General features: G+C 42.0%; 3 protein-coding genes across 16 annotated transcripts; 2 read left to right on the top strand and 1 right to left on the bottom strand.

The window, feature by feature from the left end:
• Positions 1-1,857: 1,857 nt before the first annotated feature.
• Positions 1,858-10,019, bottom strand: TXNL4A (thioredoxin like 4A). Of its 2 annotated transcripts, none has more exons than XM_038128637.1 (4): positions 9,921-10,019; positions 9,609-9,782; positions 2,820-2,923; positions 1,858-2,148 (listed from the first exon to the last, which is right to left on the bottom strand). In XM_038128637.1, exons 2-4 carry the CDS (start codon positions 9,759-9,761, stop codon positions 1,977-1,979), a joined length of 429 nt encoding a protein of 142 aa, XP_037984565.1. In that variant the 5' UTR covers positions 9,762-9,782; positions 9,921-10,019; the 3' UTR covers positions 1,858-1,976. The 2 variants fall into 2 exon arrangements, with proteins under 2 accessions (XP_037984565.1, XP_037984566.1); XM_038128638.1 differs by lacking the exon at positions 9,921-10,019 and adding an exon at positions 8,225-8,302 and having other exon boundaries at positions 1,867-2,148; positions 9,609-9,748.
• LOC119697641 (probable 2-ketogluconate reductase) lies at positions 9,976-19,042 on the top strand. 9 transcript variants are annotated; one of them, XM_038128633.1, is made up of 7 exons: positions 10,022-10,152; positions 11,770-12,011; positions 14,127-14,511; positions 15,765-15,936; positions 16,759-16,934; positions 17,664-17,760; positions 18,141-19,042. In XM_038128633.1, the coding sequence occupies exons 2-7, from the start codon at positions 11,817-11,819 to the stop codon at positions 18,295-18,297; spliced, it is 1,182 nt and encodes a 393-aa protein (XP_037984561.1). In that variant the 5' UTR covers positions 10,022-10,152; positions 11,770-11,816; the 3' UTR covers positions 18,298-19,042. The 9 variants fall into 9 exon arrangements, with proteins under 9 accessions (XP_037984562.1, XP_037984561.1, XP_037984555.1 ...); XM_038128627.1 differs by having other exon boundaries at positions 16,756-16,934; XM_038128632.1 differs by having other exon boundaries at positions 10,082-10,217; positions 16,756-16,934.
• A 1,752-nt stretch (positions 19,043-20,794) lies between these two features.
• Positions 20,795-26,868, top strand: LOC119697656 (probable 2-ketogluconate reductase). Of its 5 annotated transcripts, none has more exons than XM_038128679.1 (6): positions 20,795-20,948; positions 21,159-21,543; positions 23,003-23,174; positions 25,178-25,356; positions 25,557-25,653; positions 26,484-26,868. In XM_038128679.1, the coding sequence occupies exons 2-6, from the start codon at positions 21,162-21,164 to the stop codon at positions 26,638-26,640; spliced, it is 987 nt and encodes a 328-aa protein (XP_037984607.1). In that variant the 5' UTR covers positions 20,795-20,948; positions 21,159-21,161; the 3' UTR covers positions 26,641-26,868. The 5 variants fall into 5 exon arrangements, with proteins under 5 accessions (XP_037984607.1, XP_037984608.1, XP_037984604.1 ...); XM_038128680.1 differs by having other exon boundaries at positions 20,795-20,952; XM_038128676.1 differs by having other exon boundaries at positions 20,795-20,962.
• Positions 26,869-27,136: the final 268 nt, after the last annotated feature.

The raw sequence follows: 27,136 nt of genomic DNA, 5'->3' as shown, positions 1-27,136 counted from the left end.
TAACAGAATACCTCAGCTAATGAGGGAGAAATGCTTCTATTACAGCCTTCATTAATATCATGAAATCATTCCAATTAGTGCTTTAATCAGCGTAGACTTGCACGTACTGTCAGACTGGGGGGAGAGGTTGGTATGCTGGAGGACAGGCTGGGGAAGTGGGCCAAGAGGACCTTGCTGAAGTTGAAAATGTCAAGCTGGGCAGGTATGAGGGGCTAGCTGGCACTGCTTTGCAGGAAGGGGGTCTGGAGGAAAGGTTGACTGGGTGAGCAGGGTGCCAGGCAGCAAGGGCTGCAGCAACCCACTGGTCAGTATTAGCACAAAGTAGGGACAGCAAGTCATTCTCCCTCCATTCACCCACAATATTCTGTCAGTTTGGGGGCTGCCCAGCTCAAGAGATGCAGTGGTGTGAGGGAGGTAAAACAGAGCCACCAAGATAGGGTGGAGTACAGCAGATGGATACAAGGTTTGAGAGAAATCTCTTAGTCCAGCCTAAAGAAAGGACTGTGGCTCCTTGCTGCCAACCCACGGCAGAGCATGGGGAACAGACTCTTATTGAAGGTGTTGTACACCACAGTTACTCAACACAGGCTGAAACATGGAAAATTCCAGCTAGATGCAAGGAACACCTTTTTCAATTATGAAGGTGCTCAAACAGCAGAACAGGCCTTCCAGAAAGGCTGAAGAATCTCGACCTTTAGAGAACATGGAATCATCACGGTTGGAAGACATTTTGAAGATCATCTAGTCCAACCAAGATACTCAATACTGGACACAATCCTGAGCAACCTGACCACGAGGAACCTACTATAACTGGGAGGCTGACGTTCCCCTCCAACATACATTATTCCAAAATCAATAACCACTGTAAACCAGATTAACTTCAGCAGAAATTGAGACCCTTTCATTTTACTTTCTTCACACTTTCTAAATCTTCTACAACACACTTGGTAGTAGAAGTAAATTCTTTGTCTTGTAACAAATTGGATTTCTTCTTTCTGGAGAAGGGAGCTAGCCTGGTTTCTTTTAATTAATCCTGTAAATATGCATGTATCAGTTTAAAAAACAAAGAAGCCCCACACAACATCAACTCCATTATCATAAAAGTTGTCAGAAATGCAAATGGAAATTTCAAAAGCTATGCCACAGTGGAATCCAATCCAAATCTCCCAAGTACATGTGTGTTTTGGTATACTATTAGGCAAACTGGAGGTCAAGTGACAGCATGGCTTTTGGTTTCCTCAGCTGCTGTCTGCAGCCAGCTCCAGAAGTGCAGAATTCACCAAGTGCTGCAAAGTGAGTGCCCACCCACCATGGAAAAGGAGTCTGGCACCACAAGTCTATTAGGCTGATGGGGGTGTGGAGGTGAGCAAAGTCACGGGAGATGTTTTTCTGAGTTTTGTTAAATACTAATAAATGCACCTTATTTTATTCCCATTTTTAGTGGATACTGAGGACTAGTATGATATGCAAGGAAATCCCAGCAGAAGTCACCTTCAACATTATGGACTTGTACCCAATGCACCCATCTGTACTCACTGTCAAATTTCGTTAGCTGAAAAAAATTGAGGTGAATAAGTGGAACTCACTTTATTCTTTAAAAAAACTATAGTATAGTTTTCCCAGATATTTGTCTAATAAAAGCAAATGAAACAATTTAAAATGCTTTTTCTGCAAACAGGCTTTTTGTGTACAAAAATATGTAATACCAAAAGGACAGCAAAGGAGTCTTTAAAAAAGAAAACCCCAAAAATCAGCTACAATATTACTGCAGTAATATTCAAGACAGTTCCAGGCTTTGAGTTTTCTGCTTCTCAAACAGAATTCAAATCTTTTAAATAATTCAAATTGTGCTCAATATTCAAGGACTTGTAGGTTTGTTTTTTTTTTTTTATTTTAATATACATATATGTACACGCATACACAGGAATAAATTTAACTGGACATAGGATTATGAAAAAAGGCAGCCCAAAGAAACATCAATATCTGTATTTAGTGGAATAATCTTTCGGCGATACCACCAAACCTCGACCTTTGCGGGCTCCTCTATAAACAGTTTCTATAATGTCAATCATCTCCTGCTTATCTTCCATTGCCCAGTTGATCTTGTTGTTATTACCTGTACCTAAATCAATCATGATGTGTTTGTTCCTTTAAAGAGGAAGAACAAAAAGGCAGGTTAATATGGTATTATAATTCAAAGAAATCTGATACCCCACCCCAAATGCTTTGTAGGATCAAAGGAAGCCCTTAGAACATAAACAGGCTTGCAAAACAAGCATTACTCCTCTCACACTGACATTTTAGTGTCAATTTTAAAAGCAAGGACTCCAAACATGCCCCCAAAATGGTTACTCGGTGCAATTATCCTTCAGCATATTCCTTATTTTTGTATTTCTTTCCCACTACTGTCTGTCTCCAGAGAGACTTCCATGCTTGTCAGCAGAACATTTTATCTCATCAATGTAGAAACCTTAATGACAAAAAAACCTTAGCACTTTTGATTTATCTTGAAAGCAAGTTTGCCAAGCTGGATTGCTATGTTACTACAGTATTCTCTACAGGAAGTTTGAGAATTAAAACTAAGAAAAATGGATAACAAACCCCGTTTTCACTATCACTAATTTGCACTCTATTATCAAATACTGTTACGAGGCTAATTGGAAAACAAGCCATTTTCCTATAAAATCAGTTTACTCTTCCATAGAGGAATGTAAATATAGGCATCAGTGTGCTATTATGCATTTGGAAATGATCTGCTGAGACACTGTATTTGACAAACACAAAGTTTAAATGAGTTACATTCCAGAACCATCACATACCTGAAGAAAAACATGACTGTACAGGGATCGTACAACTCATACATCTTGTTGAAGTCTGGTACTTCAGTGATGTCCACAAGATAAATAACAGCAAAGTTTTTAACCTAAACAGAAGAAAACAGGAAATACAAAAGCAATATATGTTACCAATTATAAGACATAAGCTGTCATTATTGTAGCATCTATTTTCCAAATTATTAAGTCATAAAATCAGAATAAACAGCCTTGCTTTTATTGTTAATCACAACAACCAATTAACATGGAAAATATTTTTCAATATAGCTAAGAAGCTCATTTCACATCCAATGTCAACTGGAAAGATACTATGCTAAATCAGCATCCAGAGAAACAAATGCCCTTTATACAGAACTGAGAACTCACAGTGACATGCACAGCTCTAAACAAGTAGAATAGTAGCTTTGTGCAAGCCAAGCTGACACATTTTGCCTCTGTCATCAGCTGCTTATAGACTTCAGAAAATTAATGATCTACAATGCCCTGGTGCCTGCCTCCAAGCATCTTCCCCCCTCTAAAACACATAATTTGTCTAAAACTGGAAACTTATAATTTAATTTAAAAACTAGTAGCTTTTCTGAGAGGTGCAAAGCTAAAACTTAAAAGTGTAATTGCTAAAGAAATAAGACCTTGATGAGAAGCTAATGTCTGGACAATTCTGGTAAAACTGGGTTTCATTTTACAGAGTTACTCAGATGCAAAAGAATCCCTCCCCTCTAGTGTCACAGTCAATGCCTTCACCCCTGCAAGAAAACCATGTCACATTTTTGTTTCCTAGATGTAGCATACTTGTTATTAGGTGGAATTAGGAGAAATTTTGGCTTCTAAACTTAGCTCATAAGTGCACAGTAGAAATTAACACACACACATTACATTCTAAGTCAGAAGTCACTCAAATTGCATAAACATTTAACTTTAAGATATATTATCAAATGCTTTTGCACTACACCAGGAGTGCACATTTGTGCCTGCCCATCCTCAGTTACCTGCTAACACAATTTTGGTCCCTCCCATTTGACTGCCCAGTATTACCAACCTGAGGTTAACACACATGGTCTGAAATCTGTGACAAACACACTGTTCGTGACAGTACTTCCCACTTGTTAATTCTGCTATCAAAAGTCTGGAAATGCTATGATGAGTATAATATCTACCTGATGGAACAGTATTTTATTTTATTTCACAGAGCAGGATTAGTTTGTATGACAAAAATATAACATATTGTGTAGCTTGTACGTGGACATCCTAGCAGGCACTTTACTGAGAAAGCATGGAGATGTTTATTTACAAAAAAACCCCTCAGAAGCGCAGAGTAAATAAATTTTTATGGACTTCTGCTTCAAGACTGTTTCAAAATTATAAAAAAATAATCACACTTCAAGAAGGTAAGTAAGTATTACTAGCAAAGAAAGTAAAATCTCTTCTAGAGCGAAGCAGCATTTAAAGTTTTTACTGTGCTTTTAGGAAGCCAGATATAGTCCTAGGTTCGGTCAACATTCCAATGAAAGCATCCCATTTAAATCAGGCAGGAGGTAAAGCCTTGTCAACTAAAACAGTCACAATATCAAACCCTCTGAAGGGATCCTTCACACCCATTTCAATTTTACATTAAAGACTTCTAAGAACCATAACAGGATGTTCAGAGGCAGCACAATTTAGCTGAGAAGTGACTGAAGCTACTCCCTGGTGAGCCCTGGCAGGCAAAAGACAGTTGTGAGGGTTTTGGCCCTTTTTTTAGAAGACAAAACACCTGAGGAGCCATTTTCATTTTATCCTATCATTACTTCTTCCACCCTGCTGGCATTTTTAGCATCAGCAGCACACCTTCACCATGTGGGGAAATTTCTACAACACGCTCAGCAGTTTTGACAGAGCACACCATCTCTGAACAATTACTTAATTTGGAGCTTGCAAAATTATTTTAAGGTAAACCTAGCATTAATAAAACATTTTTAGGGCCTGTTTTGTTCGGTGAAAGATTAGTCCAAGGAGATTTGTATGTTGCACCAGAATACTGCTCCATAAGCACTCCTAAACCAAAATTTTACTTCCAAGAACTCTGTACTCCAGATAGTACTAGAATAAAAAACCTTTTAAAGGTAGTTTGACATTATATGCATCTAATTTACTTGAGTTATTGCGGAACCAGAAATGCTTGTCACTAGCAGTAATCATCAACAGCCTAGGATTTCATACAAGAGAAACAGGCTATAAAAGTCTTAATTTGTTATATAAATCTTACTAGAAAGGACTGGATCACTCAAATCACCTTTGCAGAGCACATGTGCAAGTCATCACCAGGATCCAAGCATCCAAGACATTAATTAAATCTTCCTTCTCTCTGACCTGCTTTCATAGAAGCGTAACTGATGACAGTCACCTGCCGAAAAGCTCATATTAAGTCTGAAGCAGACCTTAAAGCTGGACTCAAATTTTAATTAAAAACCTTAAAAGGTGCTCTATTCTTTACCCCTGGCTTTCCTAATTTCAAATTCAGCAAGATCGCCACTCCAAAACAAGTTAGCTTACAAGCACATTGAATGAGGCTGTGTTTCGTTGAGTTTGGGCACCAGCTGCCAAGGACAGCAGCAGGAAATAGGAATTCAGGCCTAAGGAGGAATGAGATAAACACATGGAGAGGGTGATGCAGAAGAACTGCAGTGGCCTGTGTAATGTTTAGGGGCTGGGCAATTTAATGTGCCAGGGTGGGCAAGCTTGTCACCAAGAGGCATTTCATTTCTATACAAGACAAGCCTTGCAGAGACTCAGATGTCTCTTTCTGCACAGTATTGACCAGTTTCAGAGCCTGAAGAAGCAGTTCCTGTCTCAGACACAATATTGGAGCCAAGACAGCGGCAGTACAGAGCAGCATCTGAGCCAGCTTCACATGCAGCCAGCTCTAATTCACAAAAAAGCTTTGATATAAGCAAAAGCAGGGGAAGTATTTATGGATTCAGACTGCTGTGGATGTGCAGTTTGTGGAGACAAACCAAAGGTTGATCTCTCTCTGCTGGGACGTGAATCCATTCCTCAGACAGAGCTCAGCTGAAAACCTACATTCCTGTACAAAACCAGCTTTGCTACCCTGTCAAGGCAGTGGTTGCTAACAAGTTTTCTATCTGATTTGTGAATTGTAACTAAAGATACAGTATGGACACCTCAGAAGAATAAAATACAACTCTAAACATGCAAATCCAACTAAATACAAGCAGTTGCAGTAGTTACAAGGGAGACTACACTGAATTTGTTAGAATAAACCAAAATTTTACTGTAGAGACAATATGAAAAAACCTTGTAGTATTTTAGAAGTTGAACACTGAAAGTGCTTAACATACACTCATAACATACACTAAATACAGTAAATTTGTTGCAGTAAGTCAATTGCTTTCTGAAGAAAAACAAAATCAAGACTCTGGTGAGACACCTCCTTCTGGGCAGCACCTCACCTGCGCAACAACTAAAGATAAAAGCATTTTCAGAGACAGATATTAACTATTTCTGACACTCCTGACTTCCCTTATCTGTCTTTCAATTCAAAATTTCTCTGCCTTACCAGGCTGTTGGAGCTGCTGTTCCATGGGGACAGGGTAGAGTAGGAAACCTAAGTCAAACAGCAGCATGGATTCGAAATTGTGTGACCTGTTTCCACAGGTTGGGCTTCAGTTTTGCTGGTTTTGCCCCTTCTCCCCAGTGATGGTAGTTTCACAGATCAGTCTAATCAATCCACATGGCTGAAGATGCATGTAGAAAACCCAGAAGCACATTACTGCCTGGCCACTACTCCATGCTGCTTTAATACTTCACAGAACTGTCTCTGCCTGAGGACCGCTATGAAGTCTTTACACTGAATGGCTCAAGACTATAAAGCAGAGGAATCTATAGGACTTTAAACATCAGATAAAGATTCTGTATCCTGTCTTCATGAAGATCACACACTTTGCTAGATAACGGGAGACACAGATGTAGGAAAAATCATATCTCATGGGACTCATTTGTCCTCTGAAGTTCTCCTCCCTGACTTCCTTCATTAACAATATCCTTCTAAAAAATAAATAAATTAATTCCTACAACATGAGATTACACTATGATTAATGTCCAGGATGACTGACAAAAATTGTGAAGTTTTCAGCTGCCTTTGAAAAGCAAACCTTACAGCCCAAATATCTAAGGAAATCTGAAACAAGATCCAAGATTCCACCTTCTCATCTTCCTAACCACTTTCTAGACAGTGTTTTTTTTCTGTTTGGAAGAACAGAACACTACTTTACAGTCAAGAAACTCAGGAAAAAAAATACAGGAACTGAGACTACCATTTGCAACAAATGACTTTAATTGAAGGTGGCTGGCAGACTTGCATTTCTGAACTGAAAAGAGCAAGTACAAACTTGAAAGTCTGTACTGACAATATTTAATTGAACTTTCTTCTTGCTAATTATGCTGTAAGTGTAGGTGATAAATTTCTAGGGGAAAAGAGAAAGATATTGTACTGCCAAGAGCAGCGCTTACAGCTAATAATTTTGAAAACAACAGACATCAGTAAATGGATTAACTTTGCTCAGCTTTTAATTACAAACACCAGCTAAAATACCTATATGTTTTTTTCATAACTACCTCTTTGCCCACCCCCCCTCCTTTTCCTCTCTCTTTTCATGTACCCTTAGCAGAAATGCAGAGGCACAACTAGTGTTCGAGGAAAAGCCACAGCTATTCACGCTTCTGATTATGGTTAAATAAATGCACAACATTTGAAAACCCTCCCTAAACCCAAACTGATCCAATACAACAGTTACCTGATTTACAGTACTCAGTCATAGATAAATAATTTCCTAAACAAGGTGCATTAATTTAGCAAACCAATCTCTGTATTTTAGGGGATAGGTTTTTACAATTATGGGTTCCCTTTAAAGAAAAGGAAAAAGTGTATTTTTAGAAAAGGTCTTTAAGATAAAATTTGCGAAACTCAATTCTTGCTTCAATCAATGTTTGATTGAAACCCTGACAAAGCAAAAATAAATCTAACATCTTACAATTATGATTTGTTTTGACATTCAGTGAAACCTTGCTTCTTTTTCATATAACACTAGGGAAAAACCCCAGTCAACTGCAAATGGAGTACATTTCAGTGAAAACAATCTACTTTGTACTTTCATATAGCATTCCAGCTTCTTTTTCCAAAAAAACTGAAAAGAAAACCCTGTTCTCCTATCATAATATACAGATAAATATTACTGCTTCCCAAAAACATGCTTCAGTCTAAAAGAACATTGCACCAGGGTAACAAATGTAAAATATGGCCACATTGTCTTCAGACGTAGCCTGCAATTATAGCATGTTAACATTCTGTATTATTCTCTAGAATAAACACCTGTACAATTGGAACTTTTACTCACTCTTTAAAACAGCAGAGATCCAAACATGGCTTGTAAGCAAGAGGATGAGGTAGGATCTCCCCCTTTAATTTGCCATTTCTGCAGAGGGAGATTTTTAAATAAGAAGTTACTTTGTTCTTTCTTCCCCCAGTCACCCCTAGCTGCCAGCAGGTCTGCCAAATTGCCAAGCATTCTGCCACAAGTCCATACTAACAGTATCTGAGCGTAACACTCCCACCAGGCTGAACACAAAACAACAGTATTAAAACATGTCACAACTCTTTACTGCATTCTAATACATCTTAATCCCTGGCTGTGGGTATAGATCTTTAATTGTGGGGATTTTCAAGACACAAGTTATTTTAAAAAACTTCAGAAGGCAAAGAAAACCACAAAACAACTCCATGTCAATCTATGCAGCATGCACAGAACTTTCTATGACGGCAGCGAAGTTCTGGATGCCCCATTCCTCGCAGTGTTCAAGGCCAGGTTGGATGGGGCCCTGAGCAACCTGGTCAGGAGAGCAGGAGAGTTGGAATGAGATGATCTTTAACGTCCCTTCCAACCCAAACCATTCTTTGATTTCTATGATAGCTGGCACCTTTTCCTACCCAAGTTACCATTTCTGATTCAGATATTTTTGCTTCTTTCTTCATGTGGTTCAGTTAAACAACTGTCAATATTCTACATCTATCGTGTTGCAAAACCTTTAGCAAATACATGAAAAGGTAAATTGTAGCTGATTGTGTATTCTAACAGTCTAATTTTTCCTGTCTATGTATCTTTCTTAAGTAAGTGACCCGGTGTTTGTTATCATTCAGTTTCCATCTGAAAACAGCTGTGGAGTTTGGCTCTTAAAATTTAATTCAGTCCACGCAACTCAGCGGAGTGCTACTGGTGTCCACGGATAACATCACTGACAGATTAATATCACTGATAGATTAACCAGAATTATATGAGCGACAGATCAACACCCCCCGCACATTTTAGCACCTCACCATTGTTAAAAGCCAACATGAAAGTAACTTTTCAAGTTATTCAGATGGAAATCTGAAGGTACCCCACACATTTCCGCTGCAAAGTGAGAGTGCTGCGTTACCTGGAGCCGCAGCAGCCCCACCACCGAGCACTGTTTCTGCCTGAATGCCGATGCTCACTCAGTGATGGGTTCCTAACAGGCAGCACCTTCGATTTCCGAACATCTGCGACGCTCTTTTCACCCCCCAGAACACCGCAAACATAAGAGCAGTCTTAAGCAGACACTCGTGAAAGTGAAGCCGCACAGCTTTCCCGCCGCCTCCTAAAGCTGGGGTAGCTGTGCAGAACCCCAGTTATAAGCTGCCCCAGGCTCCAAGCAAGCCATGGGGAACACTGAGCTCAGAAGGAGCAGAAAGCTCCCGTTTACCTTCTCGGCGATGCTGTACAGGACCTCATCCATCTTCATGCACGTGGGGTCCCAGTCGTGCCCGAAGCGGATGACCACGACCCGGTCCTCCTCCGACAGGATGGCCTGGTCCACCTGCCACCCATTGTGCAAGTGCGGCAGCATGTACGACATCCTGGCGGCCGGCTGGGGAGCCTGCGGGACGACAGGGATGCCCATGCAGCTGACAGCCCGACCCCTCCCCTGGCCCTCCCGGGGCGCCGGCGGGCACCGAGCGCCAGCACCGAGCCCCCCCCGGCCCGCCCATCCCGGCGCGGCCCATCCCCAGCGCACCCCGCGGGCGCCCTTCCCTCAGAGACGCGGAGCGGCGGCAGCGCCGGGACGGGCGGGAAGCGGAAGGGCGGACACGGGGATGCGCGCGCACGCGGCGGGGACACGCGCGCTTCCGGCACGGCACGGCACGGCACGGGGTGGGGCGGGACAGGCGCGGTCCCGACGGGAGCGGGCCCCGCCGCCGAACGGGCACACACGGGCTGGCCGGGGACACCCGCGTCCCCCCTCGCAGGTGGGATGTGGAGCCGTGCCGTGGGGATCGGTGATGCCGGCTGACAGGGGGAGGATGAAACAGAGGTGATCAGAGCCCAGATCTCCTACTCTCTGCTGCTGACCGCTCTGATGTTGTACAGTCCCTGTAATCTCCACGGGATTTGATCAAGGAGATGCGCTCAGAGAAGCTGTGGAGAGCCCGTCCCTGGAAGAGTTCAAGGCCGGGTTGGACGGGGCTCTGAGCAACCTGATGTAGCGAAAGGTGTCCCTGCTCATGGCAGAGGGCTGGGTCCAGATGCTTCTTTAAGGTCCCTTCCTGTCCCTTCTGTGGTTCTGTGTTGTTGCATCTCCTGGCTGTGGGAGATGTGTATTCACCCACAGCAGTGACAACTTTCATGGCCCCAGCCCCGGCCGTGCTGTGGCAGCTGCACCGCGCCGCCGCTGCCAGACTCGCGCTGGGGCTCCATGAGCTCTGCCACCGCTCCGGTGATCGAGGTCCCGCTACGGGAACACTCTGGGCAAACGTTCCACTGGAAGTGGTCGGCAGCAAAACCAGCACATTCCAGCACTGGGTTCCAGAATCGAGCTGGCCATTGGCATAGGCCATCCCAGACCGATCTGTTTCCTTAATTCCACAGCAGACACTCATTTGAAAGGTGAGCTTGCAGCAGGCAGGGACACAAGCATAGTATGCACTATGAAAATTCCCCACAAGCTGCAGCCAGGACTGTGGAGAACAATGTCAATTGGTGGCAAATAACTTTCCCCCACAATTGCTGAGCTTTCCAGAAACTATCCGAGTCCTCGTCTTGCTTTATTGCCTTTTTAGGACGTCCGGGGAGGGGAGAAGGAGAGGGGGATAGGAGAGGCAGCCCGGTCTGACTGCAGACAAGGGTAGAGGCAGCGGGGACGGTGATCCCCGTGCTGGAGCTTCCCTGGAAGTGGCCAGCCCCGGAGCCGGCGGTGCCCGAGCGGGGTTAAGCGAGTGGGGCTGGGCAGGAGCGGATGTGCTCGGCCCCGAGCAGGAGCCGTGAGCTCCCGGCCCTTCCAGCTGCCGCGGGATCGAGCTGTGAAAGGCACAAAGTCAGAAGGAAACCAGCCCTGGTTAGTGCTTTGTGGTTGTCGCTCAGGTATAATTAGTCTTCTTCTTCTTTAGAGAAGTTAGTGGGAGGAATTGATCCAGGAAAATGCAGGCGGTTTACTTTAATTGAAAACTGGGGTCGGAAAAATTGCGTCGTTTATTTTGCTAGTACAAGTCCAAGGTGATAGAGCAGCGCCAGCCAGCAAATCTGCGAGTGAGTGAAGCTCCACAGGAGGAGTCAAGCTCCACAGATGAAAAAAGGTCAATTTCAATTAGCACTGAAGTTAATACTTAAATGTATTTGCCCCGTTGTCTCAATCTAAGTCATATTTACAAAGTTTTCTCTGCAATGCCAGGACCAAAACTTAGTATATTTACCTTATATCAGTGATTTACTATGATTATGACTGTTTGCCTACATGGAAGCATACAGTCTTATGTAAATACAAAAGGAGAAGAGACAACTTTAAAACAAAAAAAGAAAAAGAAAAAAAGGAACTTAGTGATACTGCAGATGGTATTAGTCCAAAACCAAAATTGTCATATCTTTGACAGGTGTTACATTTGGCACACTGGACAAGACATCTGATAACTGAATAATTATGTTCAGGAGCAAAGCATCGAGTCTGTCGAAACTGATTCCCTTGATGTTTGGCCAGTCAAATTTGGCTTACAAATTTATTCATCCAGTTACTGCTTCTTGTGGACATCGCTGTCACAGAAGTGTGATTTACAAAGAGAGGTACTGGATGCACCAACTTAGTGCTGGAAGACAAACAATAAGCACTGGGACCAAGGTTGGTATCTGGAAAGCCCCCTTCCTTCTGTGAGGTTTCTTTAAGAGTTTTTAGTTTCCTGCTATCTGTGTGATTTTTTAAGATTGTACCTGGGGCGAGCAGAACACCAGTTGTTGGACCAGTGCTGCAGGTAGTGAATGGGTCAGGCATGCATCAAACACAGCTGGAATGGTGGCAGGCTCAGCATGTCCACACTCATTGAAAGATCCATCAACATGCCACTGGCCTGCTTGTTGTGCACCAGCTGGTTTGTTTAGAGCTAGAGGCTTGCTCGTGGGTCACCTTTCTGCTTTTGAAGTGTAGGAAGTGATTCCAAAGTGAAAGCAAGTCTGGCTCTGCTTATCATGTGTGGTGTACTGTAATAGGGTAGGAAGTGGTGATGAAAGCAAATGGAGTAATACAGTGCTGCCTCACTGGCATCTGCCAGTCACTTGATCATGTCTGGTGCCCAGTTTTCCCTGCTTAACAGCGAAAGGTTTAGCTATCCTCCAGGATCATTTACGAGGCTGGACAATGCCATCACAATATGACATCAACTCCTCTTTTATTCTATGCATCATTCATTCTGCAACACAAATCTAGGTTATCCTAGTAATGTTGTGTGATACTCTTAAGAAATGCAGACTACACCTGGGGAGATTTGCACAGTTTTGACAACTACGTGTGGCTGACAACTTCAGGTGGCAGAAAAAAAAGATGAGATGTATATAAAAACATTGTCTTCCTTTGTGATTTGGTTGCACTGTTCACCTCATTGCTTTGTTTGCTGCAGTTGAGAACCAGATAGTGTTATCAGAGACATTATGGTGAACTGCAGACCTGTCCTAGCATGGAGGCCCCTTCAAGCCCATGTACAGCAGCAGGCTGAAACTGCAGCAGAAATGCACATCGAGGCCAGAGTAAAACAGCAGTACTGGTGCTGAGATTGTAACCATTTAATAGATGTGGTTGGGATAAGTCTGAGTTTGCTCAGGACAAGGGTAAATAGGGTTGACAAAAACTTCCAACCTACACTGACACCTTTTTGTCACAGGTTTGGGTTCTGATTACTCACAGAAGGCTTTTGTGAGAGGAGTGAAGCAGCAGGACACAGCTGGCCAATGCTGTGTGCCCAGAATAAATCAGCATACTGCTGTGGAAAATTGTTCTGATTCAAGTAGCAAAACATCAGGTGTCCTGGACACAAGTCTAGGAGATAGAATGGGATGGAGATCAAAAGTCAGTAGAGCACAGCAAAAAGAATTGTAGGAAATTAGGCACAGCTATTGTTAAGATATTGCAGGAAATCTTCAACTACCACTTTTGCCTATAGGAACTCTAGATGTTTGATTGTGTGTGGAGCCCCTATCTTATTGCAGAGTGCATTTGCTGGAGTGTTGTACAGAGGACTGGGCTCAAAACTCTCAGGGCAGAGGAAAGTTCCAGCATGAAGGACTGTGCTATCAGTGGTATCTTCTCTAGTGCTCTTCCTCACTGGTTCAGCACATAGGTGTGCTAAATTTTGTATGAGGTAAGTTCAGGTACAGATCTGAATGTTTTAAAGCACTGAAGTGTGGCACTGAAGGCAACACTAACAGCTATCAAAGGGTGGCCCTTCATCGTGCAAATTTGTTAGACTTAAACCATCCTTGACAGATGTTTGTCAGAACCATCTGGGCCTCAGTGCCACCCTACATTGCCTGTGGCTTCACCAACCATAACTAACAGGCAAGAAACCTTGAGTAAATTTCTAGCAGCCTGTTTCATAGGACTGCTTATAGAAAGGCATTGGTGAGTAAGCTACCAGAAAAGCTACTAGTTTTGTATGAAATCAATATTGATTCAGGAGCAAAATGAAATTCTTTGAGAAGAACAGCTTGTAGGACTGGATTTGGATGTAAGAGTGGGGATAGTCCTTGGTGTTATAGTCTAAATCAGCACTTGGTAAAAGTACTTGGCAGTTGTCTGACGTACCATGCTAGTACCAAGTGACTGTGGATTAAAAGCACTAATGAGTTCCATCAGTTTCCTGATCTACACATGTGAATTTAAGTGATAACTTTTAAAGGAACATCATTGCTCCTTGCAGGGTGTTCTCCTAAACAAAGGAGTATTTCTTCTATTCCTCTGTTGCAGGTCATGGCAGAAGGAGAGTTGCCAGCTGTTTTGATCCTGGATATAGGAGGAACTCATGGCGTGCTAGAAGACCTTGCAGCACTTTTGAAGAAACACTTTCACCTTATCACCATGAAGGAATTTCTTGGAAACAAAGAAGAAATGAGAAAAAAAATCCAATCTGTTTTTGTGTTTGAGTGCAGGCCAACTATTGACCGTGAGCTTCTAGAAAGCCTGCCTAATTTAAAGGTGATTGCAAACTCTGGGGTTGGAGTGGATCACTTAGACTTGAAAATGATCTCGAGCTTTGGTGTAAAAGTGACCAACACCCCGCACGCCGTGGCAGACCCAACAGCAGACATAGGAATGGCCTTGATGCTGGCCTCTGCCAGAAGACTAGTGGAAGGTAGTGTTTTACATTTTCTTGGTCCTAGCTGCTTCTTTGTCATACCTCGCTTTTGCTGTGGTAGAGATGATGTTTCTGAATCAATATTTGGGATGTTTTTACAGGGAAAAATTTTCAGAGGCTTTAACTTTCAGAGGCCTCTACTTCTCCTATGTCTTACTTCTTTTTAGGGCAACAGTGACAAGAGTAGGGCTTTTGTCTAAATAATGCACTTGGAAGTCTTGTGATACCATGTTTGGAATAATGTCTGGGGCTTAATTCTTCTCTGGCTGTTCACTGTGTGGGTTGTTTATAGCTGTGAAAACTGAATACAGAGTGCATCCAAACTGAATGTCAGCACTTTCTATTTCCCCTCAAAAGAAGCATTAGGAGCTACAGGAACATACAAGTGTTGGTGGCCACATCTCCAACTCCAGAGCAGTAATTAGTATAAATTCTTCTTTTTCCTGCCTCTGTGATCAGTTTGTCAAAACCAGTGGGTTGTACTTCCTGAAGAGCATCGGCATTATTTTTGAAATAGATGGTAATCTTTTTGACAAAGCTGTTATAAGTTGTACTACCAGCATTAGTTTGTGTCCCTAAACGCAGGTTCTTTCCCTGCTCCCATGCCATGCAACGCCTTTCTGGGGAAGGAAGGTGTCAGTAGAGACCTTCACAAGAAGCTGCCTCTGTCTTCAGGGACTCATGGTCTTCTTGTCACTGCTGCTCACATCCCTGAGCATGAAATAACATCTCTTTCCCAGTGATGTTTTCTCACTAGTGTATTTTTTTGAACCTCAAGTTCTTTGTATAAAAGCTGACAGAGATCCCTGGCTGAGCTGGAATTTGAAACCTTCACCCCTACTCAAGCAGTGAGACTGGTTTGGGTTGTGATCCAGGAGAGAAATGGTGAGATTTACCCCAACTGAAAAAAAGTGGAGTCAATGCTTGCAGGGTGGTTTCAAATAAGCTATTTTTGAACTTCCAAGAAAACGCACCAGCTGTGGAAAAGTTAATTACCCAAGAAGTTACTCCTTTCAGCACAGTACCCAGCCAGGATCCCACTGTGTTACTGGCTTCAGGCCTCAGTGCAGGAATTGGCACCATCCAGACCCTTATATAAACTGGTCAAAATCAACAAAGGTGTTTTGTAAGGGGTGCTCCAGAGCCCCACTGCTGTGATGGTGATAAACCTTTTCTTTCCCCCAGGCCTCCATTTGTGGCTGATTTGTACCCATTCGACCTGTATTTACAAGACCTGTATTTACACGCAGGCTGCCACATTGCCCTGTCTCCGGACACAAAGTGTTTTGCTGTTGACTGGCTGGGAGTGGAAGTAACCAGAGCGACACTTGGGATCATTGGGATGGGCAGCATTGGATACAAAGTGGCTCAGAGAGCCAGAGCCTTCAACATGAGGATCCTGTACCATAACAGAAACCAGAGGTAAAGGTTTCTGCATTTCTGGTTTCTGCATTTAATTGTCCAGGAGGCAGTGACGGAAGCCACAGCTCTGCTCTGTCCCCAGCCTTCCTGTGCACTTGTGGCAGTTGTAAGCAGTGTGACAAGCACCATTGTGCCACCACTTCCTCACTTTGGCTCCCTCTTGCTCCCTTCAGGAAGGAGTTCCCTCTGCACTTACCCTGTCCTGGTTAGCCAGTACCAGTTTGAAACAAGGACTGGTAAGCATTTGGGAGATGTCATCCCAGCAAACCAGGTCTTGTGCCCTCGTGGTGTCCCCTGTCCTGTCAGACTCTTCTTCAGGCTTCTGGCGGCATACCTGTTCCTCCCAGCCAGTCTCCTCAGCCTAGCCAGATCTCTCATCACACTAGCACCAATGACAAAGGCCTGAATTTCTCATGGGTCTGTAGTTCCCTTTGTTTCACACTTCATTTCTTTCCTATCACAAGTCCTAACTGGCATGTCAGACAAGGAAAGGCTCCACAGGAATTGGCATAGACACAGGAGAGAAGAGCAGGGTCTGACTGCATCCCCAGCCTCCTAACCTCATATTGCCTGTGTGCTGTACTTTCACACGTACATCACTCCTCCAGTGTCCCACCACTCCTGTAGCCTCTTGCTCCCTCTAGCCCACATCCTTTCTGCATCCATTCTACCAACTGTGCCTATCTATGGCTTATCCTTTACATTGGTCTCAAACTTCTCAGTTTCTGTGCTTTCTGGAACTCTCCTAGGGCTGACTGATTGTTAAACTCAGTTAGAAATAGTTGTGTCAATTTGGGGATTTGTGCATTTTTCCTTCAGAAGAAAGGAGGAGGAAGAGGCTGTTGGTGCCCACTACTGTGCAAAGATGGAAGACTTGCTGCAGCAATCTGACTTTGTTATGTTGGTTGTGAACCTGACTCCTGAGACTCACAAACTGATTGGGAAGAAGGAGCTGAGGCTGATGAAACCCACAGCTACTCTTATAAACATCAGCCGAGGTAGGAGGATCTGAAATCACTGTTTGTGGCTCCACACTTAAGGTCATGTTTTGTCTGATTGTTTTGATATTCTCCTCTCCAATCTCAGTCTGTATATCCCTCTGTTGTTTGAGTCACAAAGTAGCTGGCAGTCTACAAATGTGTGACTTACATGGATCATATGCTATGTCTTCAAAGGTCCTATGGAAATTAGGGATGCTCAGCAGATGGTCGGTTCTCTTTAGCCTTATTCTAGAGACAGTGGGTTTTAGTGGAAATAACAGAAAGGTTTATCATCAGCGAGGGAGAATGGGAAAACATTAAGTAACATTTGGAACAGCAGTGTAGAAAGGAGGGAGGCCTCACATGGGATGACAGATCTGTTGATCTGATGACTGAACGAGCATATGAGAGAGATTATCAGTAAACAAGCAGAGATAAAAGAGTGGAAAGTCTGCGGAGATTAAATGATTTGTCTATAATACAGGAAGTGTCAAAATGAAGAAAAGACTGAAACTGGTCTCATCCCAGAAAAAAACCTTATGCAGTGGACCATAATCATCCTTTAATTAAAGGTTAATAAATAAAATCTTTGGTTTGTTTGGTTAATAATTATTAAAAAGGCATTCTATTTTCTAACAAGATAAAGATCCTCTAGTTTTTCTCACTTGACCCTGGAGACCTTCCCCCCCTTATAGGTAAAAATATGTAATTAACTCATCAGGTTATCAAGATTTAATTTCAATGCAGGTGCAGTTATTGATCAAGATGCATTGGTAGAAGCTCTCCAGAATAAGGTTATTAGGGCTGCAGCTCTGGACGTGACATACCCTGAGCCTCTGCCAAGGTAAAGAAACTTCTTTCCCAGTCTGTTAATCTGAAATGTTTTAAACTGTGTTCAAAGTGTGCTCATAATTTTGCTCTCCACAGGCAGACTCATTGTGTAAGGGCAAGACCTCAGACTGTCTTGCACAATCATAATTAAACAACGAGTTATTCCCCTTTCCCACATCTCTTGGGTCTTTGCCAGCCTGTCTCATGGGCCAGTCAATGAGCAAGATGGATGGAGAAGAAGAAATGTGTAAGCAAGCATCCCACAGCTTCATGCTCATTCTGTGCTTTGGTCTGAACATGCTGTTGCTGAGGTTCAGTTCTTCACAGCTAGCATAGGATAGCAGCAGAGCAAGTTCCTTCTGTAACACATTCTGTTCTTTCTGTTTCTTCCAGAGATCATCCTTTATTAAACCTGAATAATGTCATCATAACCCCGCACATTGGAACCGCGACAGTCCAGGCCATCCGTATGATGGCAGAAGAAGCAATAGCAAACATGCTGGCTGTTCTCAATGACCAACCCATTCCAAGTGAAGTGTTTCCCAAATGATGAGTGCCAGATGATGCCACTAAATCTCCTGTGTACGGGAAGGCACTATTTCTTACTACTTTTAAGCTGAATAAAAAAACAACCTGCTCCTGCACTGTTCATCATGATACTGCAAAACTGTCAGACTTGATCTGTTCTGTTACTTACAATTTGTGAAAAACGCCAATCACTTGTTTTAAAATTTTAAAAGTTTAGTAGTAATAAAATGGTTATAAAATTTGTAATACAGATTAGAACAATAAGAATTTGGACAATCAGAGTTAGGACAATAAAGGACAATAAAAGCAAAGAATTACGAATGTTTGGATGCTTCCCTCTTGAAAGCATGGCTCGCTAACAAAGGATTAACCCTTAAAAGCAATAGCCTGTTGCATATTCAAATATCTCATACATTATTCAAAAATTGTTTTCAAACAAAGGGTGTTTTCTGGTTATTGTCAGCTTCTCCTGCTTAATCCTGTTAGCACCTCAAAGACAAGAAGGAGATGGAAGAAAGTTTGTCTTTTCCGATAAGGGGGCAGTAATTCTTCTCTTGGAGATTTAGGTGTCTTGTTGCTGTTATCTCTGTGTGAATAATTTCTCGAGCTAGTTAGAAAAAGTATCTTACATTGCATAGTTTTTATTTTAATATTATGTTATAGCCTAAAGCTATATTTAACACACTACTGAAAATGGTTAATACAGTATAACTTTCTAACATAACACATATAATAATCATTTAAATATTAGCGAAAAGGCAATCATACACATTTTTCATGCAATTCAAAAAAATAAAATGAAACTACTAAAAGAGATTTGTTTGAAGATTTTAACTGAGCAGTTATGCATTTTGGTATCTTCAGTCTATTTCAGTGAATAGCAATGTTCTGTTCCCAGTTCTTGCTGCTACATAATGATAAGCAAGTGCACCTGGCAATTTGTGTAACACTCTCCAGTCTGTTGAATATGAATGAGCATTGATTTCCAGCAGAAGTTTGACTGTATCCTGAAACACTTTTAGCCAATATTCCGATATTCTATTTTTATATGAAAATACTGGAAAAATGTTCTTTAAAGTGATCATAGGCCTATGCTTTTCTAATTTAAGAGCCCCGCTTAATCGACATGTTAAAGCAAAGCCAATTGTTGAAAAAGTGTCTTTATTTTTCATGAGGGTATCCTTTGAAAACCAAAGTAAATTCCAAGAGATTTAGTTCCTCCATGCAGACAAAAATGATGCTTTTATCTTGACTGGCCGTGAAAGAAAGGCAGAATTACTATTGAAATCACACGGGTGAGGGTATAACCTCAAGTAAAATTAGTGATCAGTCCTGACTTCCAGCCCAGGGCCAAGCTTCTTTTTACATTCTCTTTCCTACTAGCAATCAACAAATTCAGAAAATTTAATTAATTGGTTGTCACCTTCATAAAGTCAGGAAGACTTTCCATTATTTTGAAACATGGTCAGGCTCCCTGAAGGGATGGTAAAATGAAGTACTAGCACAGGATGTGTAGACAGGCCAAGAGTCAGACATTCCATTGGAAATAGTGAAATAATACTAGCAAGGCGACATAATTGCTATTCCAAGATCTTTAGCTCTTGAACACTCCCCACAGCTCTTCTCAATATTGCTGTAGAAAATCAAAGGTAGCTATAAATAGTCTGTCAAAAAAACCCAAAGTAACTCAGTTCACAGACCCTCTTGGGACCAAAACCAGATGGTCAGGGATTCTGGGGAAAAAAAAAAAAAAAGCCAAACCAAACAATTTAGAGTGTGTACGTCCTTCTTGGAAAACACTTGCGTAAGCACATATTATTTTGTTACTTTGGTAATTTACAGTAGGCTCAGGGCTCTGCAATCACTGGTGGCTGCAAAAATCTCTGCAACAAAGCATTTAAAAATTAACCTGACAACTCAAAGTTCATGATGAAGCCATGCAATTTATTTTCATGATGTAGATTTGGTAGAACATTTTTCTAAACTAGTGAGACAGGGTACTTTGTGATTTCAGGGTAGCAAAGGAGATTTATTGCACTATTTACTGCAGACTACTGATGATTTGAAACTAAGTAATTAATGAGAAGTGCTGTGTTTTGAGCATGGTAGCAGTAATATTGTTGTGGTTGTGTTTGGTTATAATTCGGTCCTAGTAGTCAGTTTTATACCCCCTCCCCCTTATTTTGTATTGTTATAGCATATTTATTACCAATGGATTGTTCCTTTCCCCCCTGTGTTGTTGCTTTTGCCCTGGTTGTCCATCTCCCCGAAGACCTGCCCTTTTGTTCCCTGTTCCTCCTCTCATTGAATGTAGATCCCTCCCCAAGCCTGCCCCTTTCTCTAGAAACTTCTCTATCAATTTTGTATCCTTCGAAGTCCCATTGCTTTAAATTATTCTCCTCCCCTTTTGGTTCCCGCCTCGTGTTCCATCCCCAGTTTCTCCCTATTGGCTAAAGATTGTATCCTCCCCTGGGACCTCCCCTGGTTATAAATTGGTGTGTAAGAGTTAGTGTATTTCTGTCCCTGACAGCTGTCTGGGGGTGGTTCACCCTCGCTGGCAGTGTTGGGAGCTAGTCGGGCAGAAGAAATCCAGCACAGCAGCATAATATGAGATCTTAGATCAGGAGGACAGAACTTGTTCAGACTGATCAGACTGATTATGTGAATACCTCTGTGTGTGTGTGCGGGTACCTGTGTGTATAATTAGTAGCATATTTAAAAGACCTGCTTGCTTGTCTTGGTTTTCTTATCTTCCTTTGTGGTTTACAGGATCTCTTGACATAAATGTCATGAAACAGGACATGGCAGTGATTATTCTTTAAAATGTCTGGAAATAATAATATGTGTTTCTTCTGACACTTTGTGTCTTGCTTCTTTGTGCAGATCATGGAAGGAGGAGAACTACCTTGGCTTTTGGTAAATGAAATAGGTGGCATAAGTGGGATACTGCATAGCCATGTGCCATTCCTGAAGAAACATTTCTACCTCATCACCATGAAGGAATTTCTTGAAAACAGAAAGGATATAGGCAAAAAGGTCCAAGCAATCTATTTGTGGTGGCACAAACCAGTCGTTGACAAAGAGCTCCTCCAGAGCCTGCCAAACTTAAAAGTGATTGCGAACTCGGGAGTGGGGATGGATCACTTGGATCTGAAGCTTATAGCTAGCTTTGGTGTGAAGATGGCTAATGCTCCACGTGCTGTTTCCAGCACCACAGCAGATACTGGGATGGCTTTGCTGCTAGCATCTGCTAGAAGACTCGTGGAAGGTAACATCTCAATTCTTTTGTGGCTTCCAAAAATCATACAAGATTTGCCTGCCATTAATTTGATTTTTCTTAGGGTTACCTGTAGTGCACACGGTTTTACATAAAATGTGAAAATGTAAGTATGTTGGCTTGGCAAACAGAATAATTGGTATTTTAATATATTTTATGTATAATAGGTATACTTAAATTATTACATTAGGCATACATAGCATTTATTTCAAGCAGGTATAAATAAAACATGATGGCATTACAGTGCTATGATCAAAACTGAGGGATGCCAAAGATCAGATATCACTGGCTGGCTGAAGTCACAGGCTGGCAGAAGAACTTAGTGTGGGAGGCAACAATGGGGCATAACAAGGTTATATAGAATCGTGGAAGATCCTGAGTTGGAAGGAACCCACAAGGCTGATAGAGGCATGGGCATATTCTTGGAGACTGAAATGTATTGGTGCAGAATTGGGGCATTTAAGGGGCATTAGGGAGTAATAATAGAGGTAGCCTACTCCAGTTTTTGTTAATAGCGTCCTTTCTAGTTTCATCAACAATTTTTTCTTGCTATTTTGTCAAATAGACCTAGCCTTGGCTGGGTTAGAAAGCCTCTTTCTTCAGGAAAATATCCTTCAGATTTATCCTTTTATATTTACCTGACTTTGACTTGCCATCTGTACCACAGGATTTGTGGAAACTCAAAGGGGATTTGTGTCCCTCTAAGTCGGTTTCTACCTCAAAAAAGGGAGACAGTTTAGAAGGAAGATTAATTTCTTGTTCCCATCTACTTGAACTATCCCTGGTGTCATTTCTGATAGTTCTGAGTTTTCTGACAGACTGAGTTTTTTCCTGAGTCACTTTTGGTAGCCTTTCACGATATTCTCCTTGTGTTTTAGAAAAGCTGGCAATATCAGAAGATTGAAATATCAAAAGGCTGTCACCTTGCAAGAAGTGCTGACACTGTGTACATAACTGTATTTTATGTGTTGTAGAACTATCCAGAATTGTGCAGGTTTAACAGGTAATTACAGAAATTACCAAATTGTGACTTTTAAAGAAGTCACACTTTTCTTTCCAAGGAGAGTGGCAGATGTGGAGAGGAAACCCAATATCTGGTGGTGTTCTCCACGTGATATCTTCAAACTCTGCATTGTTATTGGCAATAATTATTTTGATTGTTGATGAGGTACAGGGCAATATTTTCATGAGTCTAAAGCAGTAATAAAATTTTTGGAGGGATTATATAAAAAGGCTTTTTGTAGTACAGAGAGAATAAATCGGAATATCACATATAACTGTAGCAGGGAATGATGATAGGTTAGGGCATTACCTACAATGTTACATTAAAAATCATGTGTTTGTAACCATTAGAAGTATGCTAGAGTAGCACAACAAGTCCAGACTCTTTTGCCTTGTTCCTCTGTGTTTGACCCCATTCATTTATCATATTTATACATTTTTCTTGCAGTCCATAACATTTCAATTTCTCCAAGTATGGACTACTGTGAAGCTGATATTCTGGGAGTTAAAGTTGCTGGAGCTACTTTGGGGATCATTGGCATGGGCCGCATTGGGTATAAGATTGCTGTGAGAGCCAAAGCATTTGAAATGAACATTTTGTACCACAACAGGACACGGAGGTAAAGATATGTCTTGACCCTAATTGCAGCAGAAACTCCTCCAGATAGTATTTTCTTTTCAAGGAGTTATATCAGAAATACAGCAAGAAATGAGAGAATAGAGCCAAGACTAAAACAAACAAAAAAAAAAAAAAAAAAAAAAAAAAGAATGGTTTCCTGAAATCAGTCATGTAAAGAGTTACTCAGTGATTAAACACTTGGAAACTTAATTTAGGTTTTATATTAGAAATTTCAAGGTTTCCTGCAGAAAAATGGAAATCAAGCTTATGCTTTTTTATTCTTACCACATTGTACTATGATGACAGCATAACTCTATTTGTTGTTCATTTTTTTTCCCCATATTTTGAAGTTCAGGAGGGATATTTTGGAAACTGGCTGGAAACTAGGAAGCATATACTTGGCAAAATATGACTGGGAGCTGTTCTTAAGAAAACCTTGCTTCTTCTCAAGCCAGTAGGAATTGTAGCAAGTATTTAACTGGATTTCACCCTTTATTTCTAGTCCCTTCTAGCTTGTGTATCTGGGAATCTGAACCTTGTTAGACATTCAGCACAAGAGCTCTTCAATTTGAAGTGAGCAAGACCCCCATGAACAACTCGAGGCCTTTGCAATCAGGCAAGGTGCAGATAATGAGCAGAACAAATATTTACTGCTATAAACTATGACCTACCCTGAGAGAACTCCTCTGTGACTGGAAGGAGAAGCTGCCGTGCTAGGAATGTGTCTTTCAGGGATTTTCCCCATAGGCAGACTGCCGGAGGAGGGTCACTTCTTTAGCTAGCTGTAGGCAAATCATAAGGGTGAATGAGGCCAGGAATTTTTAGCCATGCTTGGCATTTCTGTTTCTTCAGAAAAACAGCTGAGCAAACTTACATTTAAAAGAAAGTACTCCTTAAGATATTTCAGAATTTCTTCACAGACCACCAAAAAAAAAAAAGATTGAAAAGGCACAAATTCCTTTATTCTTTTTTTTATGTGTATCATCCTCAACTCCCTCTGTATAATATTTTTCAGTTTTTAAAGTAATATTTATGTAAGAGTGCTGACTTTTTAATGCACAGGGCAACAGAAATTAAAAGTCTAAAGTATATTTAAAGTACATTTACACTTCCAGCTTGTGTGCTGAATCAAGGTGCCCTCTGCATGCTGCAAAACTGGCTACAATTCCTTCTGTTCTTTTCCCACTTACTCTCTGATCGTTGGCCTGAAAAAAAAACAGTGAAGTGCATTTGTTAGGAGAGACGTGGGTCAAAGTTAAATTGAAGTTGTTTTCTTAGTGTGACTTCTATTTCTAGATTAGGGACGAGATAATTTAAAGCCCTTCTCTTGCAACCAGAAGCAGATGATTGTACACATTATCTCCTATCATTGCTTCTTTGTTTCCCAAAGTTCAGACAGCTAATTTTACAAAGAATGTGAGAAATGGCAAGTATTCTTCTGCACTGTGAAAAGTCAAAACTAAAACTCTCTCTACTCTAGTAACTTTTTCTGCTGAACACTTTATGAATGTCCTGGGGCAGCCAGGAGCCTGGCAAAGAGCTGCCCTGCTGATTTCACTCATTAAAAAAATGACAGCCTTACTGGGAGTGCCAACAGGATGGGGACCACTGCCATGCCCAGAGCATGCATGGGTGAGGTCTGGTGAATACCACTCCTCTGGTTTGAACAGTGATTACATCCTTTGAGGTGCACAGGGGATCCTGGAGAATGGACTGTGTGCTGCCATCTGCTTCGGTACTTAGCCTTAGTTCATTTGCAGACTTGATAAGAAGCCCTTGGAATCCTGCACTGGAGTGGCTGAGAGGCAGGCATGCAATTGTCCTGTGCTGTAGGGATTGAAGCTCTCCAGAAGGATCTAAACACTGAGCTGAGGGTAAATTCACCTTTGTTTGCCACCTGTTTGCTATATGGATGTGATAATCAGATCCTTTAGTTTGTTTGTATTCTGGTGATATCATTGAAGAAAATGTTTCCATGACTGAAATGCTTTTTTCCCCCACTAGGAAAGTGCAAGAGGAGCAAGCTGTCGGTGCCACTTACTGCAAAAAGATAGACAGTTTGCTCCAGCAGGCAGATTTTGTGATGCTGGTGGTGAGCCTGACACCTCAGACACACAAGCTGATTGGGAAAAGAGAGCTGGAGCTGATGAAACCCACAGCTACCCTCATTAACATCAGCCGAGGTACCATCCAGATCCATTGGCTGGCCTCACAGCATGGTCCTGCTGTGTTCCACAGCACCGTGCTGCTTCCAGCACAGCTGGGGCATATGGCAAGGATGATCAGGCATGGTGGAAATTCCTCCCTCTCCCCTTCCCTTCTCTCTTTTCTCTCTGCTCTTTACCTGCCAGGTGCACTCAGGGACACTCTCATTTCACACCAGGTGCAGTAGTTGACCAAGAGGCGTTGGTGGCAGCTCTGCAGACCGGTGTTATCAGGGCCGCGGCTTTGGATGTCACCTCCCCAGAACCACTGCCCAGGTTGCCATCTCTGCTTGTTTCTCGAGAAGGATGGGGGAGCTCTGCTGAGGCTAGAGGCATCCCTGCAGCAGGCAGGAAGCTGGCCTCCCTGCCCCTGGCATGAGTTTGGATAAAAGCGCCATGAATGGGAATGGGATGCAGCCCAGACATGGGGGCTGATAACAGACCAAAGGGAAGCCTGGGAGCCGGCAAACAGCAGGAGGCAGGGAAAGCATTAAAACCCAGTCCTTAGAATCACCCCCTGAAGCTGCAGCAGTGCTTCACTTGCAAATTGCTTTATTAGAACGTGCAGCTTGCCAGTTTTAATGGGAAGCAGCTGCTTGAGCCTAAGATCTGCTGCATAGGCAGGAGATGTCTTTCTCCACAGGCTTCTTTCCACAATACAAGGCTGAAATACTGCAAACCTCTTGGGCCCAGAGACTGCTTAGCTTTTCTAAAAAGACTGCTCTATCAGGATGGTGCCTTTTGGAGTTAACTGTGCTGGCTGCACTTCGGCTTGTGGGGAGTTTGGTCTTGTTGTGTCTGTGTGCAAATAACTACAGCTCAGACTACTGTGTAAGGTGAATGTGTCAGGAGGGCTTAATCCTCTCTTCTGGCATAGTTCAAATTGCTACCTCATGGCAGAAGTGTGTTTCTGGAGAGAAGAGCTACTTATGAAGTCTTTGCTTATCCTATTACAGTCGAAAATTACTTCAATATAGGTGCTCAATTTCTCTGGGTCTAGAGTGGGACTTGTAAAGCTGTATCAAATTAACTTTAAATACAGTGCAAAAGCTAAAGTAAGACTCCTCTTTATTCAATAGTTAACTCTTTTTTTCTTTTTTTTCCAGAGATCATGCATTGTTAAAATTAAAGAATATCATTATAACACCTCACCTCGGCATTAAAACAGACAAGGCCACCTACATGATAACAGAGGAAGCAGTTGAAAACATACTGGCAGCCCTGAATGGTCTCCCCCTACCCAGTGAAGTGCTCCCAAGCTGATGTGTGAAAGGATATTGCATATCTTTTTATTCTTCTCTTTGTTTTTTTATTCTTATCTTTCCCCTGCACATCAGCTCTAGAGATCTTTTTAAATACAAGAATGTCCATACATCTCACTAAAGCTTGGAAGGAAGCAGTTTGCCATTGTGTCAGTTGTGTTTATATGGTTTCTGTTGTCTAATACAAGTCCAAAAGGCAAATAAACCAGCACCCAAAGTGGCAGTGCTATGCCTTTTGTTATGCAGTGTGACTTTATGAATAGTATGATTATTTATCTGTAAAATTTATAGCAAAGCTGCCATTAAGTGCAGTCAGGATTTTGCCTGGAGTCTTATGCATCTTTACAGAGCCTTTGTCTTTCAGGTGGTTGTCACCAGTGTTGGCCAAAATACACTTAGTTCCATCACTTTTGCTGCTCCAGGAAACAAGACATTGCAGCTTTTTAGACACAGCAAATCGGCTGTCAAGAATTTCAAGACTGCCCCAGGGGCCTCCC

Source organism: Motacilla alba, chromosome 2 (assembly GCF_015832195.1).
Source record: "Motacilla alba alba isolate MOTALB_02 chromosome 2, Motacilla_alba_V1.0_pri, whole genome shotgun sequence".
NCBI lineage: Eukaryota > Metazoa > Chordata > Aves > Passeriformes > Motacillidae > Motacilla > Motacilla alba.
Note: the sequence above shows the minus strand (reverse complement) of the source record. Positions and strands in the feature narration are given on the sequence as shown.

Bases quoted from the DNA above. Each gene is read 5' to 3' on its own strand.
- LOC119697656 (XM_038128679.1), top strand. From the start codon at position 21,162: ATGGAAGGAGGAGAACTACCTTGGCTTTTGGTAAATGAAATAGGTGGC. The intron at 21,544-23,002 runs GTAACATCTCAA...TTTTTCTTGCAG, and splicing joins TGCTAGAAGACTCGTGGAAG to TCCATAACATTTCAATTTCT. The intron at 25,654-26,483 runs GTTGCCATCTCT...TTTTTTTTCCAG, and splicing joins TCCCCAGAACCACTGCCCAG to AGATCATGCATTGTTAAAAT.
- LOC119697641 (XM_038128627.1), top strand. From the start codon at position 11,817: ATGTTCAGGAGCAAAGCATCGAGTCTGTCGAAACTGATTCCCTTGATG. The intron at 14,512-15,764 runs GTAGTGTTTTAC...ATTTACACGCAG, and splicing joins TGCCAGAAGACTAGTGGAAG to GCTGCCACATTGCCCTGTCT. The intron at 16,935-17,663 runs GTAGGAGGATCT...ATTTCAATGCAG, and splicing joins TCTTATAAACATCAGCCGAG to GTGCAGTTATTGATCAAGAT.
- TXNL4A (XM_038128637.1), bottom strand. From the start codon at position 9,761: ATGTCGTACATGCTGCCGCACTTGCACAATGGGTGGCAGGTGGACCAG. The intron at 2,924-9,608 runs GTAAACGGGAGC...TCTTCTGTTTAG, and splicing joins TGTACAGCATCGCCGAGAAG to GTTAAAAACTTTGCTGTTAT. The intron at 2,149-2,819 runs GTATGTGATGGT...TCCTCTTTAAAG, and splicing joins ACAGTCATGTTTTTCTTCAG to GAACAAACACATCATGATTG.